Here is an 18782-nt window from a genome sequence, read left to right on the forward strand (position 1 = left end):
GCCAGCAGCTTCTAAATGAGTGAGTTTATATAGAATTACTATGTGATGCTATTATCTTTACTAAGACACAGTGTTATTTTGACTGACTGTTAGCATCTATGAGTTTCAGTCTGAAGTTCAAAACTTGATGATACCATAACACAGATGTGTGTAAAAATGAGCTTTATACTTTATTCATTGAGTGACACAGTCTGTGGATACATAGTGTTGACTTGTCAGTGGTTTTGGTATACCTAAGTGTGTTCTGGTACGTGATGTCTCCCAGCTGTTGAGAGTTTGGAGCGTCAATACTACACAGAACCCCTGAAAATGGGACAGTTTTGCATTGGGAGAACAATTAAATTGTTGGAACAGACAAACTATTCATGATTATTACCTCTGCCAAGAAGGTTATGTTTTTGTCGGTGTTGGTTTGTTTGTTTGTCTGTCTGTCTGTGTGCAAGAAAACTCAAAAAGTTATGGACGGATTTGGATGAAAATTTCAGGAAATGTTGATACTGGCACAAAGAACAAATGACAAAATTTTGATGGTAATCTGGGGTGGGGGTGGGGGTGGGGGGACCACTGATCTGCCTTGGCAGAGGTCTGCGCTCTCCAAGTGCTTCTAGTATTACCCATGTTTTTAAGCTTTACCTGTAGGCCTTCGGGATTTTTCTTCCTAATTTACTTAAAACATATTTAAATAAAATTTACATGTATGTTCACTGTTCTGGACTTGCTTTACATTTGATGCTCAGTGTCCTTGCACTCAGTTGCTACTGGTTGTTGGTATGTGAACTACATTATAAAATAAGGTCATGTGCATACACCTGAGCCATTGCACAGTACATCTTGCCTCTCTCCTGATAACGTACCTTGAGGTTTCAGCATTCAGGGTTAAGAGGAGTAATGTGACATTGGACTGGAGTGTTAAAAAAGAATAAGGCTGGAGAACAACTGATTTCACTGCATTTTCCTTCAGATGTTCATAAAATTTTCTTGAGTTATATGGTTGCAACACAAATATAAAAACGAATAAAAACATAAACATGTACAGATTGAAGTAAGAAAAATAATTGATTTAACTATTATAATTCCATAGAAAATTGTGAGCGAAGTAATATGAAAAACAATACTTGAAAACATGAAGAAAATGCCATAACACCACTCATAAATCCTTTACAAAATGCTTTTTGGATTACAAAGTGTGAAAAATATTCCTATTGTCCTCATAAAAATGCCACATTGAACGAGGCAAGTATTTTATACCACATGGGGTAGAATGTGTGTGTGTTTGTTTTATACAGTAGTGACTGATAGGAAGGCGTTGTGTACCTTGGCTCCCTCAGGGGCCTTAGTACCGTGAGTCATCAGTTCCTGGATGGTCATCCAATTGTCTAGGATCTTCTTGTTGCGTTTCTTCATCATCTTCTTGTGGCTCAGCTCAATAATGCTGACTTCCTTGCGACCCTCACTGCTGCTCTGAGGGTTCTCCTTTAAACTTTCCAACCGACTGCGCTGCATGAACTCTCGTCTTTTCCGCTGTTCCTTTGCTCTGACCAGGTGCTGCTTTCGCTCCTCTTTGCTCCAATACCTCCCCATCTTCATTTCACTCATTGCATCATCATCGGTGGTCATCCCTCCACTGCGCTCTTCCTTAATCTTGAGGGCTCGCTCCCTCAGAATCTTATCTCTTACAGGCCTCTTGGTGATGTAGCGCGTGCCGTCGCTGCGGATCTTGACCTTCCACTCCATCTTGGGCTCATTAATGGGCCTTTGTGGTTCTTTGCAGACACTGAGCAGACTGAGCTGACTCTGAGCATACTCTACAGCTGAGCGCTGCTGGATTAGCTGCATATAGCTCTGGTAGTGGCGGGCATGGGCTGGTATGATGGTTGGCCTGTGCTGGGAGCTGTGAGAGGGGGAAAAATAAGGAATCTGCGAACCTTGTGGTTTGACTTTCCCTGCCCTCTCCTCCTCAGCCTGAGGTGTCTGGTCTGACTCGGAAGGATTGCTGTGGTCAGGACTACTGCTTTTACCCAGGACAGGAGCTCGGCATGCTGGGATGGGGCTCGGGCTAGGAGAGTGGCCACTGGCAAGGCCGCTGCAGAGGTTCCTCTGGTTGGTGAGGCTTACCATTCTCTGGAGAGAGTGTTCTGGGGAGCGATCCATTGCTAGAGGGGTGCTCCGTGAACTTTCAGCTGTGTTGTAGGCACTGGAGCTGTCCTTGTCCGATTTCTCAAGCCGCTCATTAATGTCTGTCAGCTTACTCCTGGTGGGGTCACTCCGGTGGGGGCTTTGGTTTTTGGAAGGGGCAGAGCGTCCAGTGGAGGGAGACTGCTGGCCCTTACGAAGCTTATGGGCCTGCATGATGTTTTGACATTCAAGCTCAATGCTGCGCAGCTCTTCGTTAAGCATACGTAGCTCATGCTGTACACCCCCCTGCTCCCCCACACTGCACTCTATGGTGCTACGGCGACTGTAAAACAGGTCATACTCTCCGCTGTTACGAATTTGACACTTAAGCTCCAACAGCTGCTTGAAACGATCACCCTCCATCTCATCATCTTCGTCATCGTCTTTGTCCTCCAGCCGTGTGGAGCCATTGGCACGGTAAGTGTCCCGACTGTCTCTCAGGCACTGGGACAGACGTCTCTGAAAATGTGCTAGAACATTATGGTCTGAGCTTTCCCTTCTGTCTTTTGTACTCGGTACATTGCTCTTATGATGAGGGAGAGTGGAACAGGTGGGCTTGTCATCTTCTTCTCTCTGTAATTAATAAAATTAAATTAAGAGCAACTCATGGTTATTTTCATAATCAATTAATCTGTCAATTATTTTCTCAATTAATTAAGTATAAAATATTGAAATCCCACCATAATCTCCTGCAGCCCACAGTGAAATATTCAGAATGACTTTATTTTCAGCCCCAATACACAAATGCACAACAAATATTTTACAAAATGTATCTAAAATGCACTTTTTTCTTGCCTTATTATGGAATGAGGACAAAATTCAACAAAAAGTCACCAGAACTACTTAAAAGTTCCAGAAGTGCAACCCATCTTTACATTCTCTCTGAGGGATTACATATGCAGTTATGCATAACTCTGTTAAACAGCTCTGTTACTTCAGGGATTGTTTCCTTTCTGCTACGCCCCTTTGAAGTCCCATTTATATGGATTTTTTCAGAATGCTATCCTCCCAACAAAACAGAATTTTAAATTATGATTACTAATGTTTGGAATTTAAATGCTTCATCGGTCCCCTTCCATAAATATTCATTATCGCTATTTTGTGTTCACATTTCAAAGCTTGTTTTAACTCGGTTTTGCAAAAACAGTCAATGAGGAGTTTGATTTTATCTGTGCCACTGGGTAGATCTTCAGTAATTTCAATGAAAAAAAGGTTAATATTGACTGTGAATAATGACCTAGTACAGTCAACACAGTTATCAGTCAATGTGATGTTCTCAGTATGTCAGATGGGGGAAGGTCAATTTTAATCTACTGCTAAAGAGAGGAAATAAAAAGAGTGTGGGTTTGGAGAGTTCAGATCACAGAGTTTTGTCTGATTCTAATCCAGTTAAACAAAGCATATGTTTTTGCTGTTATCTGACCTGTTCATTCTCTTGCTCCTCCTGAAAGGCAGCCAATTCCATCTCCTCTCTCTGCTGCTCCTCCAACATTTCCATCTTCAGTTGCTCCAAAAACTCACTGTGCTCATCATCCAGCCAGGCCTCCTCCAGCTGCGGGTGAACAAGTGTGCAGAAAGAACAAAAGCAAAGATGAAAAACTTAGATGGTAGAGATGGATTCCAATTCTGTTTTTTTTTTATTTTTTTAGCATATCCTAGTATGTCTTTGACACCACTGTCATGTGATTTATACAGTATCTCTACTTCTTAACCAACATAATGGACCTCATCTTTAAAACATGCTCTAATCTTAAAATCTAGTAAGTGTCATGTAGCTGACATAGGAGCATCACCTTTGACCTACGTGCACCACACCATCTATCATCTCTTTGTTTGCACAATGGGAACCAAATGGGGTCCATATCTTAGGACTTCAGATTTACTACCGAGAGACACATTTAATTACAAAGTGTCTACCATCGCTCCTGGCTCATCTGCACTGCGGCAGAGTTCTTCCGCTTATTTGCCATCGGCCTTGGGTCTGAACTCACTCCACATTAGCATGCCATTAGCTTTTATGGCTTACTGTTGGAAGTCAATTACAGTAGTGCTACATAAAAATAAAACATGATGAGGTGTCTCAGTGGTGGCTTTCACCAGGAGTGGTTGAGAAGAGGGGGGTGGAAGTGGTTACGTCAGGCTGCTACGGTAAACTCTGAGAAACAATACTGTAAATGACCAACAGGGCTTGTTATTTTTGGCATAAAAATACAAGTGGGGTATTAGATGTGGGGTAAAACCAAAGACTACATAGAAGTAGTGGATGAGGCCTCCATGATGTCAGTTTGTGAAATATCAAGTAGTTTTTTAGAAAGAAGTATTCATATGGACAAGTCATTGGAGTTGGAGAAGAGTGAGGGGTGATGCTAAAAATGACTGAAAAAACACTGACCACACTGACTGACAGTGTCATATTTAATATCACCAAAGAATTTCACCACTTGGTAGATGTCAGTGCATTAGTTGTGTTTCATAACAGTAATGTCGACACTGCATAGGGCTGCACAATTTGATGAAAAATGTGTTGTGATTATTTTAGGTAATATTTCAGTTACATTTCACAGGTTACTCATTTTGTGATTTGTGTATTTTTCATCTCAAACATGCAAACTTAAATTAATATAACTTTAAAGCAGTGTATGACTTTCATCACAAATATTTTTCAAATTTGTAAAACCCGAGTGATAGCCGAATTATCACTAATCCATCAGTCTTTCCTTGCTTACGCACCTGAATCACTTCCCTCATGGTGAACAACTTTGAAGATGAATCCATCACAAGCAGTCCGCTTGTTTAACCGAAACATCACTTGGGCCTTTTTGGAAATTTTGTCACAAAGTGCATTGTTGGAATGGGAATTCCACGCAGCAGCAATTTCGCTGTCTCTGCCTAAGTGCTGAACCCAATGTTGCCTTTACCTCCATCCACCAACTATACTCATTCTTTAAAACTACCCTGGTGGACTGTATAATTTTACCTTGTAGCGATCGAGCTCAATTTCTTGCCTAATGGATTAGTGATAACTGGGCTATCACTGGGGTTTTACAAATTTGAAAAAAAAAAAAAAAAATTGTGATGAAAGTCATACGCTGCTTTAAAAACAGCAAAAATACAAAGTCTAGTCTTTTGTGTTGCATGTTTTACACAGTACCTGTGATCAGTGAGCCTGTTTACATGCACACCAATACTCTGATCTTTATCTGATTTCTGGAGTTATCAGACTACTCAAGTGACTGTCAAAACAGGCTAATCTGGTATGGTTTATCAGATAACAGCAGTAATCTGATTATGAGAAATCAGAATAACATACCTGGATTTCTCCCCAATACTCCAATGTCTTCTTGCATTTATACAGGTTAATACAATTCAATTTATTTTGTTCTTTTATGTCTGCGCATGTGTAAACACAATTAAAATTGTAGAAAATGGAAGTTATATAGTCAAATGGGAGTGGAAGACAACAGGAAGTTTGAGTCTACTGTCATTACGTACATAGGTACTCTGAAAGAAATCTGATAATGGGCTGGAGCGTCTGAACCAGGGTTTTGGATTATTGCATTTGTCAAGTGCATGTAAACAGGTCAGATCTGATTATTACAATTATCTGATTACTCCCAGTTATCAGATTTTTATGGTCATGTAAACAAACTCAGTGTCACTGAGCCCAAAATATCATCTGACAGCAGAGATTGTGCATATTTTCTTTCCAAATTTCTGCAACTAGATCACACTAAAATCTCTTCAGTTTGGGCCTTCACTGTCTCTTGCAAATATAACATTGCACAGGTTGACATTGTAACTTCATTAACTCCATGTAATACATAAACACATTAACAGGTTAGGTGAAAGACCACAATTAAACAGATGAAGAAAAGATCCATAAGTCTCACATCCTCTCAGATTATTTTATGTGCAATATCCTGACTTCTGATTATGGAATTTTAAGCGTAGTGACACCAGAAATCCATAACGTGCTGATAAAGTTAAGGGCAGAATCTTCTGACAGTCTTGTTAGTGTAATATTTCAACTCCAACCACAGCCGAGCTGACTCAGCAGGCGAGCTGGGTGTCAATCAAAGCCCACATAGAAAAATGGTAGTCATACACCTGTCACTCAAAGCAGCTACTTCCTTTATGCATAACTCTTATCTATTTATATGCTATTACAGCTGAGTTATAAATATGAACTGACTTCTTGCACATTTGTCACGAATGGGGATATTAGTTATAGAGAACCAAAACTGTCTCTCATACCAGGTTGTAAAGATGTTTATGTCTTTAAAGTTGGGCATTTTAACATGGGGGATCAAAAGGATTCATGTGCTTTTAGATTCAGCCTCAAGTGTCTATTCAAGGAACAGCAGTTTTGGACACTTTGCATTGACTCCACTTCTCAGCCCCAGTGGTTACTTCTTGGTTAATACCTTACCTGCATTTCAGGTCTGGCAACCAGCAGCACAATATTCCTAGAGTCCTCATTGGAGAGTGCAGCCATCGCTTCCTCTCTGTCTTGCACATCTTGGCCATTAACCTGGAGATGACATCCAAACATGAGACACAGACACAGCCAAACAAACATGCAGTGTTCACACAAATACAACCCTATATAGGCATTTGGGTAAACAGCACAAGCCTGTAAATCCTATACATGGACATACACATACGTGCGCTTACAATACAAAGCCACAATAAAAAGGGCAGTGCACAAATAATATCTTGTTTTCCTTAGGAAATTGTGTGACTGTTGTGCTCTCTAATATGAAGGCCGACAGCAGGGATTATGAATGGGACAGTGGTCGTAGGCCGACGGAGCCGTTGTGTTCGCCAAAGTATCCTGCAGCGTACATACATCTAGCCGTACAATTAACTGGCCACTGACAGGGGGCGTCCATCTTTTTGCAGGCAGAGTAATGGCCCTGTCACTGGTGGATAATAGTGCTGGAGTACTGGTCTACCTCACAAACACACACCCCTTTGCTGGCTTAAATCAGTCAAACAACACATGGTAATGATACACCCCACACCACCCCTAATGTTTCTCCTCCTATAATGCACTTTCACTAAAACATATTTTTGCAGAAGATGCTAAACCCTATTCCCTCATTTAGCCTACAAACAAATTTAAGTAAACCCTAATACTGTCAATTCAATATCATTTATCAATGAAAAATGGATAAAAAAAAAAAAAAAGTTCTGCTCTGAATGATAATATATTTCACCCATCTAGGCAGACAAAGAAAGTTAGAGATGTTTTGTGAACACAGATTAAAGAGCCACCCAATATTTCCAGTTGGAGTTAATGATTGCCGTAACAAAGCTTAAAACAGAATGAATATCGGAGGTAATTATTAGTGGCCAAAAACATGACTTCATATAAATGCTAATGTTGCTCTGTGTTTGCTAAATAGGTAATTGCTTGCTAAAATGAGGTTATAAGGCAATAAAAAGTCAATGTTTTGTTTTCAGCTTGCCCCTAAGTGCCCAAGACAAAACCATTAATGCAGGTTTAACATTAAAATTAGCTCATGCACACAAAAACAATAATCATCCAGAGAACCCACAGAGGCAACCCTATTCAACCCTCAGCCAAACAAATGGCTCTCTATGTCAGGAGAAAAAGTCCTATAAATCTCAGGACTGAAGATGAAGCTAGGGGCTAATAACAGTCAGAACCTCTAAGCTATCCTCCAGGAGGCAGCGAGCTGCAGTCTAGTGCCATACTGAACCAGGACTCTTAAAAACCCTGGTTGGTGCTGAGTCGGTAACTAAAAAAGCCAAGGGGGCATTTCTCCCCTTCTAACAGTCACAGTGGGGGTGAGTTCCCCCTTTAATGTGCTGCCATTAAAAATGAATGGGCTCTTGTGCAGGGAGACAGTGGTGGAGCGCGACACAATAAAAGCGGGTTTTTATGTTGAACCTAATGAGCGCTGGTATAGAGGAGGCCAGAGAGAAAATGTGTTGTACTCTACCTGTAAAATGCGATCCCCTTCTCGAATGCGCCCGTCTCTGGCAGCAATGCTGTTTGGACTGATCTGCAGGGAAACGAAAAGTTATAACATCTTAAAAAGTCTTTAAAACTTCCAATTTTATTCAAGAAAATAAAGAAATGATTAAAAAAGTTGTAATTCACTTGATGATACTAACAAGCCAACATGTGTTGTTTTTAACTAGAGCTAGGGCAAAATGTCAATAAAGAGGTATGCCACGATTTTTGTCTTTAAACATACATTGTGATGTATGGAGTTGATGGTAAAATATTACAACTCACTGTATAATGATGTTGTAATTATGGACAACATATCATGATAGTATTGTAAGTTACTGTAGCCGCTCTTCCATATGTCAAACAAATTTGAAGCAAACTTATAAAAAGTCACAAAAATGCAAATGTGAATTAAGTTTGCTCCCATGAACCCTAACTCTAACCCTAACCCATGAACTGGTTTGATTGTGTTGCATCATCAGCAGGGGCCACTGTAGGTTAGGTTACACATGGATCTATGAAACAGTAGATGAAACAAAGTGTTTTGTTTTCTGTCTAAAATGGTTGTTATGTCTTCTTTCATCGATCAGACAGAAGAATAATTCAGTTTCCTCATCAGTCCATGCTTTATCTGAACATCTGGGAAGATGATCTGAAACACATCTATTATGGTATACTGCAGATGTTTGCCTTGAAAGTATCACAGATGCATTGTATCATGATATTAGCATGAGCAAATGTATACGTTAGTTTAGCTGTACTTCCATAAAGTGCAAATCTGAAGTAAAAATCCACAAATCCAAGATGAAAATATCATGTTTCCAAAAACTGTGTTGGAGCGAATAATCTAGACTGTGTCATGTCACCAGTAGGTGGTAACTATACTTCACATGGCTCTATTTAACAGTAGAAGAAGCAGAGTGTTCTGTTATTGTTATTTTCCATCTAAAATTACTATTGTATGTTTGTTCATGGAAGAGACAGAAGAATAATTCAGTCTTGCATGACCTGTTGGACATGACATGTTTCCATTCTTTATCAGAATATCTTGAAGGCAGCAAACAGCTGATTAGTCACACAAGTTATTTGCTACATTAGAATTTTTACCAAAAAAAGTGTTTCCATTACTTCTATATACATTTACTCTTTGGAAAAAGAAACACCTCAAGAGAGAAAATAATTTCAATTTTCTCAGTTTCCATGTTTCCATAAACATATCCAGTGTGGAACTTAGCATCAAATACATTTATGAATACGTATTTGTTTAGATGTATTGCCAATAACTGCCTTGGAAAACACCACAGGCCCACTGTATCACAATAATGTTAATGTATTGTGATTGTTTTTTGAGTCATTATGTGATTTGCACGCCTATTTTAACGGTTTGAGGGGCTTGCATTTGGTATGTTTATTAAGGATGCATTGTTTGGTATGTTTATTAAGGATGTATTGTTATATTGTTATATTTCCTGGACACTGATACTGGCCAATATTTTCTGATATCAGCAGTTGTCTGTATCAGCATATGAACTGTATTTTTGTCAATAGCAGTGGCACATATTTGTTGAGTTGTATATGTATATGTATATGTATATGTATATGTATATGCATATGCATATGTATATGTGTATGTGTAAGTATATGTACGTGTGAAGTCAAGTCATCTTAATTTTATTTATAAAGCACTTTAAAAACAACACAGTTGGTCAAAGTGCTGTACACAGACATAAAAATAATTAAGACACATAAAAGAATTAATAAAAACAATAAAAGTAATTATACAATAAAACAATATAAGTCAACTTCTCACACTGAGTTAAGAGCCCAAGATAAAAAAAAAAAAAAATGTTTTAAGAGAGGATTTAAATATGAATCTGTGTTTATTCAAAGATAATGTAAGGTTATGTCTAGAGTATTTATGACTATAAAAACAAACAACAAATTTAATAAAGGCTTTGATTGATATAGAGTTTGCTTGTGATACTAAATCTAAGAAGTACTAAGTATGCATTAAAGTTTTGCTGTGCAAAACAGCAGTGCAGTAAAAACAGCCCCACATCTTAAGTGCGGGACCTTACAGTGTTAAAAAAAAAAAGTTCAGCAGCCATTGACAAGAAACAAATTATTTTCAGATACTGTTTGAAATATGCCATGGATTGCACGTTTGTGCATTTAAAAGTCAACTTTACAAGTTAATAAATTCATAGTTTTTCTTCAAGACAGTATCATGTAGTTTAGTGTGAATGCTCAGTAGACTACATCTTTTGTTTCAGATGATACATATCAGCGACACCAAAAGTCCTGGTATCTCCACATGTTTCACCTTGTTGTGTTCAAAGAGGTGAAACCCATGTTGCTTTTCAGCAGGACTGAGCAGCTTGTGGAGTTGACTTATATGACTTTGGAGAGCATCAACTTTAACAAGCGGTGCCAGGCACAGCAAACCCCGCCCCTCGCACATATGTCTCCCATTATAAGTAAATGGGAAGATTTTTTTTTAAAAATCATAAAAAATTTTTAACTTTGAACTACCTACCCTAAAATGTAATGACATCTACTCTGGGTCACTGGCAATCTGTAAACTCAATTTGGTATGAATTCAACCAACTGTTTTGCTGCTAAAGTGTTAACAAAGAAACAAACTGAACCAAAAACAATACCCCTTGCCTCCCCTTTGGGGAGCAGGATATTTATGCATTTTCACAGTCTTATCATTTTTATGCTTGAGAATTTTATGATAAACTGTAAATATTTGCGATGTACAACATTTCCGTTTAAATTAACAAACATAATATGTTATTGATGGCATAATACAACGTACATCAACCAAGTGTTTCTTGTCATTGATTGAGATGCATATTTTTCTCAAGTAAGGCCTATGGGACACAAATGGAAGGAACAGGAATTTTCCTTTCTATACCTACAACTTTAACATTGTTTCCTTTTCCAAAATTAATCTGTACCATCTCTAGTGGCTCTGCTCCCAGCACTTCTAGCACTGAACAGTCTTATATAATTTCCTTGCCTGTACTTTTAGCCATAGCTGAGTATGAAGATATATGAAGAAATCATATCATACAGGAAATTAAAGATGGTTAATCTGTTATATTGGACCACAATAGGGGGGATTCTTGTATCTTAGCTTTAAAGTAAAACCCCGGTCAGTTAAAAAAAAAAAAAAAAAGCTAATTGGCTCATTTTTAAAATCTGTAGAAAAACCACAGAAGACTGAACTATCTCTTCCATTATTTAATATCTTGACTGAGCTATAACCTTATTATATTCAGTATTCCTGGTATATAGAGCCTACAGCCTGCCTCTCCTGTAACTACTGCTAGTGAACATGAGGGTGGGTCGCTCTTTGATCAGCCAATGAATTGGCATCTGGGGCCATTCACTTCACTGTCTTCTATCGGTGGGGATCTCTGGAGTTGTTAAGGTGTTGTGGCACTCCATCTTCATGATGGTCCACTCCCACACATAGGAGCACTCATTAAAGCAGGAGGGAGGTCACTAGACAGGAATGTGAAATAGGATGGGAGCAAACATTGGAAAATTCTGCTGGACCTTTTCCTTCAATAACTGCCACCTTGAATAACTATAATAACTGTCGCTTTTAATGGTAGTGGAAGGAGGTTGCTGAGATAATGATGGTCAACATGTAGTCAACCTGTCCTCATCCAGTCCAAAAATAAGCCCATTCTTTAAATGAATGATAACAAAATTACATCTGTTAGAAGCTGTATAATCCAGTTAGTCTTAAAATGACCTTGTGTTGTTCTCTGTGCCATTTTGATGTGTTCTTACTACTTATGCAAGAGCATGTAACACCTCCTAACACATCCCTCTATACAGTGACATTCAGCAGTTCATCTACATGCAGCACACTCCCCCTAGCCTTACTTTTTTTTTGTAACTGAACACTTAAAGATGCTGCCAGGAGCCACAGACCACAGTGATTTATATTCCACTCAGCTCTCAAAGCGAACACCTTTCAGGGTCCGAGTCAACTTCAAACGAATCGGTGAGAAAAAGTTAAACAGAATGGAGAACAGTATTTTCTATGCTTCCAACACGTGAGAGAAGGGAGAAGCAGAATGTTTTTGTTAACATGCATCTCACAACCTGCCCGTTGATGTCGCTGAAAGGACTCAGTGAAGACTTGAAACACTTTTCGGTCTTTCTCTGCGTTGGCAGTAATTTTGTGTTGGCGGCTGACAGTGTAATCACACAGTCAGAATATTGCCAAACTGTGCGATAATGTCATATGCCGTTGATGAAAGAGTTCAATTTTAAAATACTACACCCAATAGAGAAACCTGCCATGCACACATGAATATTAAACTAAATCACAAATTGGAAAATGAATATTAAATGTCACAATTGATTTTTTCTCTAAAATTGAGCTTTCTCAGTTGTTTAGATATTTTACTGAAGCTCTGTGATCTAGCCATCATAACTGTCAGATTTCATATAGAGAATGGAATGTATGTGTGACTTCAAAGAACTCAAATATAAAAAATCTTATATAATGCACATACTTTTCTCCCCCTGAGTATTATTTTCATTTTTCAAACAACTACCAGCTCTCACTGCAGTAGCTGGGAAAAACCATAGCCAGCAGGAGAATATGTGTCTGTTACGTGTTTTTTTTTTTTTTTACAGTATCTTCAAGCGCAAGGCAGAGTGAAAAAAGATAAAAAAGAAAGGGTTCAGTGTTTGGAAAGTTCTCAACCAGGAAACTTTGCGCATCTGCAAGTTGGAAGATGCAACACACACACTCTTGTATGATGGGAGATTAATTTTCAACTTGCCTGGAGGAGTTTTTTTTATCACCTTTATATCATTTAAAACATTGCCAAAATGTACGTGAACAGTATTTTCTCACCTCACTGACATAGATGGCCACGTCATCCTCCTCATCTGTCCTGTAGCACAAAGTTAGCCCCAACTTCTCTTGGCTGTTAAGTCGACATAGTTCCACCTCCTGTGTACACAAAAGAGCCAAAGTGTCAAAATTGCAAGATAAACATTTAAACCAATGGATATTGTTAGGTTTGTATCCAGATTGACTTTGAATCTGAAATACTTTGTGACCTTTAAACAGAAAGAAGTGGAAATGGATGAGAATTGGAAGAAATGTGTGCACTTCATCAAAAAATAAAATCTTGACGCATAACAATGGCTACAGAGACACTGAGGGTCTGCTCCTCCTAAGATCAAATAAAGATCCTTTTTTTGAGTTTCTGCAGAAAAATCCAGCTTGTTTTTGAGACACTCATTGAGTCTGGATTGCCAACTTGCGTCTGGGGTTTTTGAGTCTGAAAGCGTTTGATCATGAAAGACACTCTCAGCTTGCAGAGTTTGATCGGAGGGGCTTTGATAAATGTCAAAGGACCTTGAGTGTTTTTCTTTTTCAAGCCATTGCCAAGTTGCAGGATATTAGACTATAAATAATCTATAATTATGCTAATTCTATTAGATATACAGTACATATTTGCTTCAGCAAGTATTCATCATCATCCCTTGGGCATAGATCAACAAACAATTGACTTACAAATCAGTGATTGTCAAATTTCCCATGAGCCTCATGGAACATAACTCACTTCCCTGTTGTCAATGTGAATTATTTGTTTTACCCATAAAGACCCAGCGCTTTGGCACTCTATTGGCTAGGCATCCCATACTCCTCAACTGGAAACACCCTCAACTTCCATCTCATAGCAGGTGGGTGAAAGAGCTGTTACTGTCCATTAGACTTGAAAAGCTTAGATTTTCCCTCAATGGCTCCTTAAAGTCATTTGAAAAAAAATTGGAGACCTCTCTTAAATTATATTGAAACCTTGTCATTACTGCCTGATTGTGATGACTGAGCCCCCCCTCCCCCGCGCCTTTTTTTTTTTTTTTTAATTTTTTTTTTCTTTCTGTTTTATTTTAGTTACTTATTTTTCTTAATTAGGCAATTGTCGATGTATTCTGTTCTGATCGCATGTCACAATATTGGAGGGATAAAAAGAAAAATGAAAGAATGGAAGTCCTTTCTATCACATTGCACTGTCATGCTGCTGCCTGTGAAATTGCTTCCAATAAAGAAAGTTAATAAAAAAAAAAAAAAAAAACAGCGTTACTTCTGTGGCAGTTCTCAAATGAATTTTTCTCTGTATTGACCCTTTTTTTAAGAGATTTATCACCATTTATTATTATACTATTATCTTCTGTATTTTGCGTCCTATATTTAATTCACTGATCATGTAGATATTCATTAAAGCTCAGATTAAAGTTGGGGGTTATTATATCAGAAACAGACAAAACTGGCTTTTTCAGCAAAAATATCAATAACTGAATGTTAAAACAACTGTCTCCATCCACTGTGATTTATCAAACTCCATGGGTTTTACTGGTGAATCAATGTTACTGAAGCCTCTGAACGTCCAAATGGGTCATATCTGATGATCATGAAAAGATGACAAACTGTATTTTACACCAATTATTTACATGGATTGATTGAATTAGTGGGTAAACACTGTACATCAGTAGATGGTTTTGGTCACCTATGGATGTTTGGGTCTTTATGGATTAAATACAAACAAATACAGTTTAGATAAATACAATTAGAACATTACTGACACAGTTCTTCTCTACCTTAAAGTAAGTTGTTCCAATCAGTTTGAAGTTGTGTTTGATGCAAAGTGGAATGAAACATTATCTAGACAATGTAGATAAGTGTCTTTGCTCCCACTTTGCAGAAGTTAGCCCAACACCGAACATCATAGCCTGTGCTCCTTCTCCAAACACTGAAACATATCAAGGGTGTTGGAGGGAATCAAGTGTGAAATGGCCTCTCCTCCCAAGGTCTTCATTAGAGAAGAAACACACTGAGTCTCAGCAGCAGAAGCAGCAGAGTGAGGTGGTTGAGTGGAGAGGACGATGGAGGGGGCAGAGAGAAATGAGGCAGCGGCGAAGGCTCCGGTGGGGCTCAGAGGGGTCTCGCACAGAAACAGAAAGATTCATTTCCTCTGTGATAAGTGTGGGTTGGCTGGTTACACATGTCAGCTGTGGCAGGCTTCTGAGAGGGGCCTGTAGGGGTGAAGTCTGACCATGGTGGGATGTGATGAGAGGGGGTTGGGGGATGGGGGATGGGGGGTAAACCCACTATCACCACTGCTGCTGCCAAAGAGCCACCAGCTGGTGCCTCTGGCTACGTCGTCCAGGCTGTTTGCGACCTCCCACTCCCTCTCACACACAGAAACATCCCATTTTTTTTCTCTTTCTCTCCCGTTGCTCATTTCTTCCTGCACTTTCCCACCTTTGCTCGTCTTACATCCATTGACGGATGATTGAGGTGTTTCTGGACCAGGGACCTGATGCTGCTGGGCTACACACACATTCATACAAGACTATTTTTCCTGTACCCTCAGAACAAATCCAAAGCTTAGAAACACAGCCACACAAGTACAGCATACTCAACAGAGCACGCACATTCACAAAAGTGCCAGGAAAAGAGCTGCAGCAAAACATCATCTGAGCTTAACGTTTTATCTTTCATGACAGCTTCCACCTGACAGGGAGCTCAGATCTTTAATTGACTGTCTCAGAAGTGATGACAACTTCAAATCCCGACTGATATGTTGAGGATACAACTGGAAAGAGGAAAGGACCTGAAATCTTTGGTGCCTAGTACCTGAACAAAATTAACTGCAAAAGCAGTCATTAGCTACATTAAAACTGTTACTAATGAGCTTACGCTGTTTTTGTAGGTAGATATTATTTAAGTGGCACATCTCCTGATGCAATGAAGCAGTCAAGGACGTAATAGGAGCTACGGAGACAGCACACATCTTGCATGTTAATATGGAATGAGGAGTTGTGGGGTTTCTGTGGGAAATATTGGAATCACTGGCAAAGTCTTGGAGACATCTGTCTAAAAATAAGCCACAGATTAATTGCTGGGGATGAAACAGCACAAAGGTGTAAAGGAGGTACTACATCTTCCCTATGTGGCTCAGTGAAATAAGCCTAAAGTTACTTCTGACTAATTAATGGCTAGATTTAGTGCAGGAGACCTGTGGCTAAATGATCAGAGAAAATGGATTGCTACAATTACTGCATATTGGATGAAGCATCAAGCATTCATGTATATGTTTAACTACGTGCAGCACATACGTGTGACCCCTTTTCTTTGCCAGATGTTCTTTTGCTTTCTTGTCTCATAAAAAACAAAACAAAACAAAAAAAAACACCCACTCGATATTTCGCAGATTCACTAAAAAGAGGCCATCTCCTGGTCCATCAAACACATTTACCAATCTCTGTCTCGGTCTGTCTTTTATTTAGATTTTTTTCTCCCCTTTATTTTCCAAGCTCTCTGCCTCTCAGGTGGGAGATTGTGGTACTGGCTCGGGGATGAGGGCTGACAGTAAATTAATGACTGTGATGGTGCATTTTGGGGGGGGGGGATTGCCGCCCACCATTAAAGCACAGTGGATGCTGTCATAATAATCACGCCTTTGATTACGAGTAATTGAAAAAGCAGTCACAAATGCATGGACGTGTGCTGCTGACAGGAGGAGAGGGCAGGCTATCTCCGAACCTAGAGTGCTTTGCTTCTTTAGAGCTAATCAAAGGAATGGTTACTTACAAGGCTCCTAAGAAATGTACATCATTTCATCAGGAAACTGTGCCAGGGCGTATGGGCTTGAATTATCCAAACAAGCCAGAGGAGACAGAAGACACAGAGTTCAGGGTTTGTTCACTTTTAACTTCAAGGCAAGAGTTTCCAATTTCCCTTTTCTACAGAAGCAATTAAACCAGCTGAGCTTCAATATATACATTTTAGTCTTTTATCCTTTTCGTGTGCTTGTTAACTGAAAGAGGGCTTATTTTAAAGGGGATTCAAAAGTTTAATGTCAAAGTTTTTGAGATGGTGGATGAGCTTAGAAGGGGACAAAGTAGATTTAGGAGTAAAAAGTAAGGCTCATTTCATCAGTTCCACTGATGCATTTACAGGATATCCACTCAGATGAAAAAGCTACCAAGTAAAATTAAGTTAAACTGGTAGTTTGGAGAAGTTTGGAGTAAATATGCCCAGTAGCACAAAGTTAGCCTTAGACTGTGCTAAGCCTCCCCCTGATCTTACTGTATTTCAAATCCAACATGACCAATTTCAGTGCATACAGATCTTTAGCGAAGGCTCACAGCACCTGAGACTGTCAATGAATATTAATGTCACAAATACCAAAGTGTGACAGTCTCTAGAAGCCAGTGTTCTTTATTTTACCGTTGAGTTTTGCATTTATTTACACTCTTGATATTTTCTTCCTTTTTTCTGTCCACATGACCTTCATTTTACAAAACACTTCTATCCATATGAGAATGCAAAAAAACATCTACAAACTGGTCCAAAGGCTGAGATAAACCATAGCTTACAGCAGCAGATCCAGAAAAAATGGAAAGGGGGGGGGCTATATATATATATATATATATATATATATATATATATATATATATATATATATATATATATATATATGTTGTTTTTTTTGGTTTGTTTGTTTTTTTCTGATGTGCAGACCCAAATGCTGCGTGAATACAGTTGTTTGAAGACAGTTGTTTCTTCATGATTGTTACACTTTAGTCTAGTTCAGATTTAAATGGTAAATGGACTGCGCTGCCAGACCCTACTAGGAAGCAATTTAGGGTTCAGTGTCTTGCCCAAGGACACTTCGACATGTGGACAGTCAGAGCCAGGATTTTAACCGCTGAACCTTTGGTCATTGGGTGACCCGCTCTACCAACTGAGCCACAACTGCCCCAGATTTAATTTCCTTTACTACATAAATGCTATTTATGAATGGCGCATGCACAATAGACCCCCCCCAGCCTCCTCCAATACAACAGATAGGAGAGCCTTGGGGTGCAAAAATCTGCACTCAAGCACCACCCACAGGGGTCAACATCACTCCTGAAAAGAATGAAAACAAGTAGATAGCAAATGGAGTGGTGCACTGTTGGTGTATAGCTCACTAGGTAATGCAATGATGATGTGGAAGACCATGGTTTGAATCCCGACTGTAATGGTCATTTTCTTCTTATGTTGGACTTCCAAGTGTGGACACCATGGATAATACTGGATGTAGCAGTCTCTGTCTGCAAAACCCAAAGCATCATTTATGTGTGGACGATAGGAACCAAACATTGTGATAAATATCCACTTTGTAAAATATCTGTAGTAGTGAGGAATAATTACACTGACAACAAGAAATCCAAAACCTTTTAAAAATAAAGTAAGGGTATGTACTGAAAATTCCAAAGATGTGGCATTACTCCAACACTTCAAACACTATATTCCTGAACTCTCACATCTTAATTACCCTGAAAAAACCATCAAGGATGTTCTGTATTAGAAAGCTAAAACAGGTTTCGGTTGGTTGGTGTGTGATGGGGGTGAAAAACTGCTGACCCTTGTGTGATTTTTCATCTAACAAAAAGGTTACATGAAGAATGTCTTTCCTTCATTCTCTTTTCTCTCTTCCCATAGCAAGTGAGGGATCAGACAGCAGCGTTTCAGCTCTCGCCTACATCTTCCTTACAGCGTTCTCAGCTGACATACAGTAAGTGGGGTTGC

The 18782-nt window shown here is 39.0% G+C and overlaps 1 protein-coding gene across 2 annotated transcripts in view; it reads right to left on the bottom strand.

The window, feature by feature from the left end:
• Positions 1 to 545: 545 nt before the first annotated feature.
• The window catches only part of LOC115421534 (PDZ domain-containing RING finger protein 4), a 175020-nt gene continuing 156783 nt past the window's right edge, over positions 546 to 18782 (bottom strand). For both annotated transcript variants that reach the window (XM_030137459.1, XM_030137460.1), the window contains 5 exons: positions 13047 to 13145; positions 8145 to 8207; positions 6605 to 6706; positions 3599 to 3727; positions 546 to 2748 (listed from right to left, as the gene is read on the bottom strand). In XM_030137459.1, coding sequence (XP_029993319.1) covers positions 1279 to 2748; positions 3599 to 3727; positions 6605 to 6706; positions 8145 to 8207; positions 13047 to 13145 — 1863 coding nt within the window. In that variant the 3' untranslated portion in view covers positions 546 to 1278. The remainder of the gene's footprint in view (positions 2749 to 3598; positions 3728 to 6604; positions 6707 to 8144; positions 8208 to 13046; positions 13146 to 18782) is intronic.

This window comes from Sphaeramia orbicularis, chromosome 6, assembly GCF_902148855.1.
Source record: "Sphaeramia orbicularis chromosome 6, fSphaOr1.1, whole genome shotgun sequence".
Lineage (NCBI taxonomy): Eukaryota > Metazoa > Chordata > Actinopteri > Kurtiformes > Apogonidae > Sphaeramia > Sphaeramia orbicularis.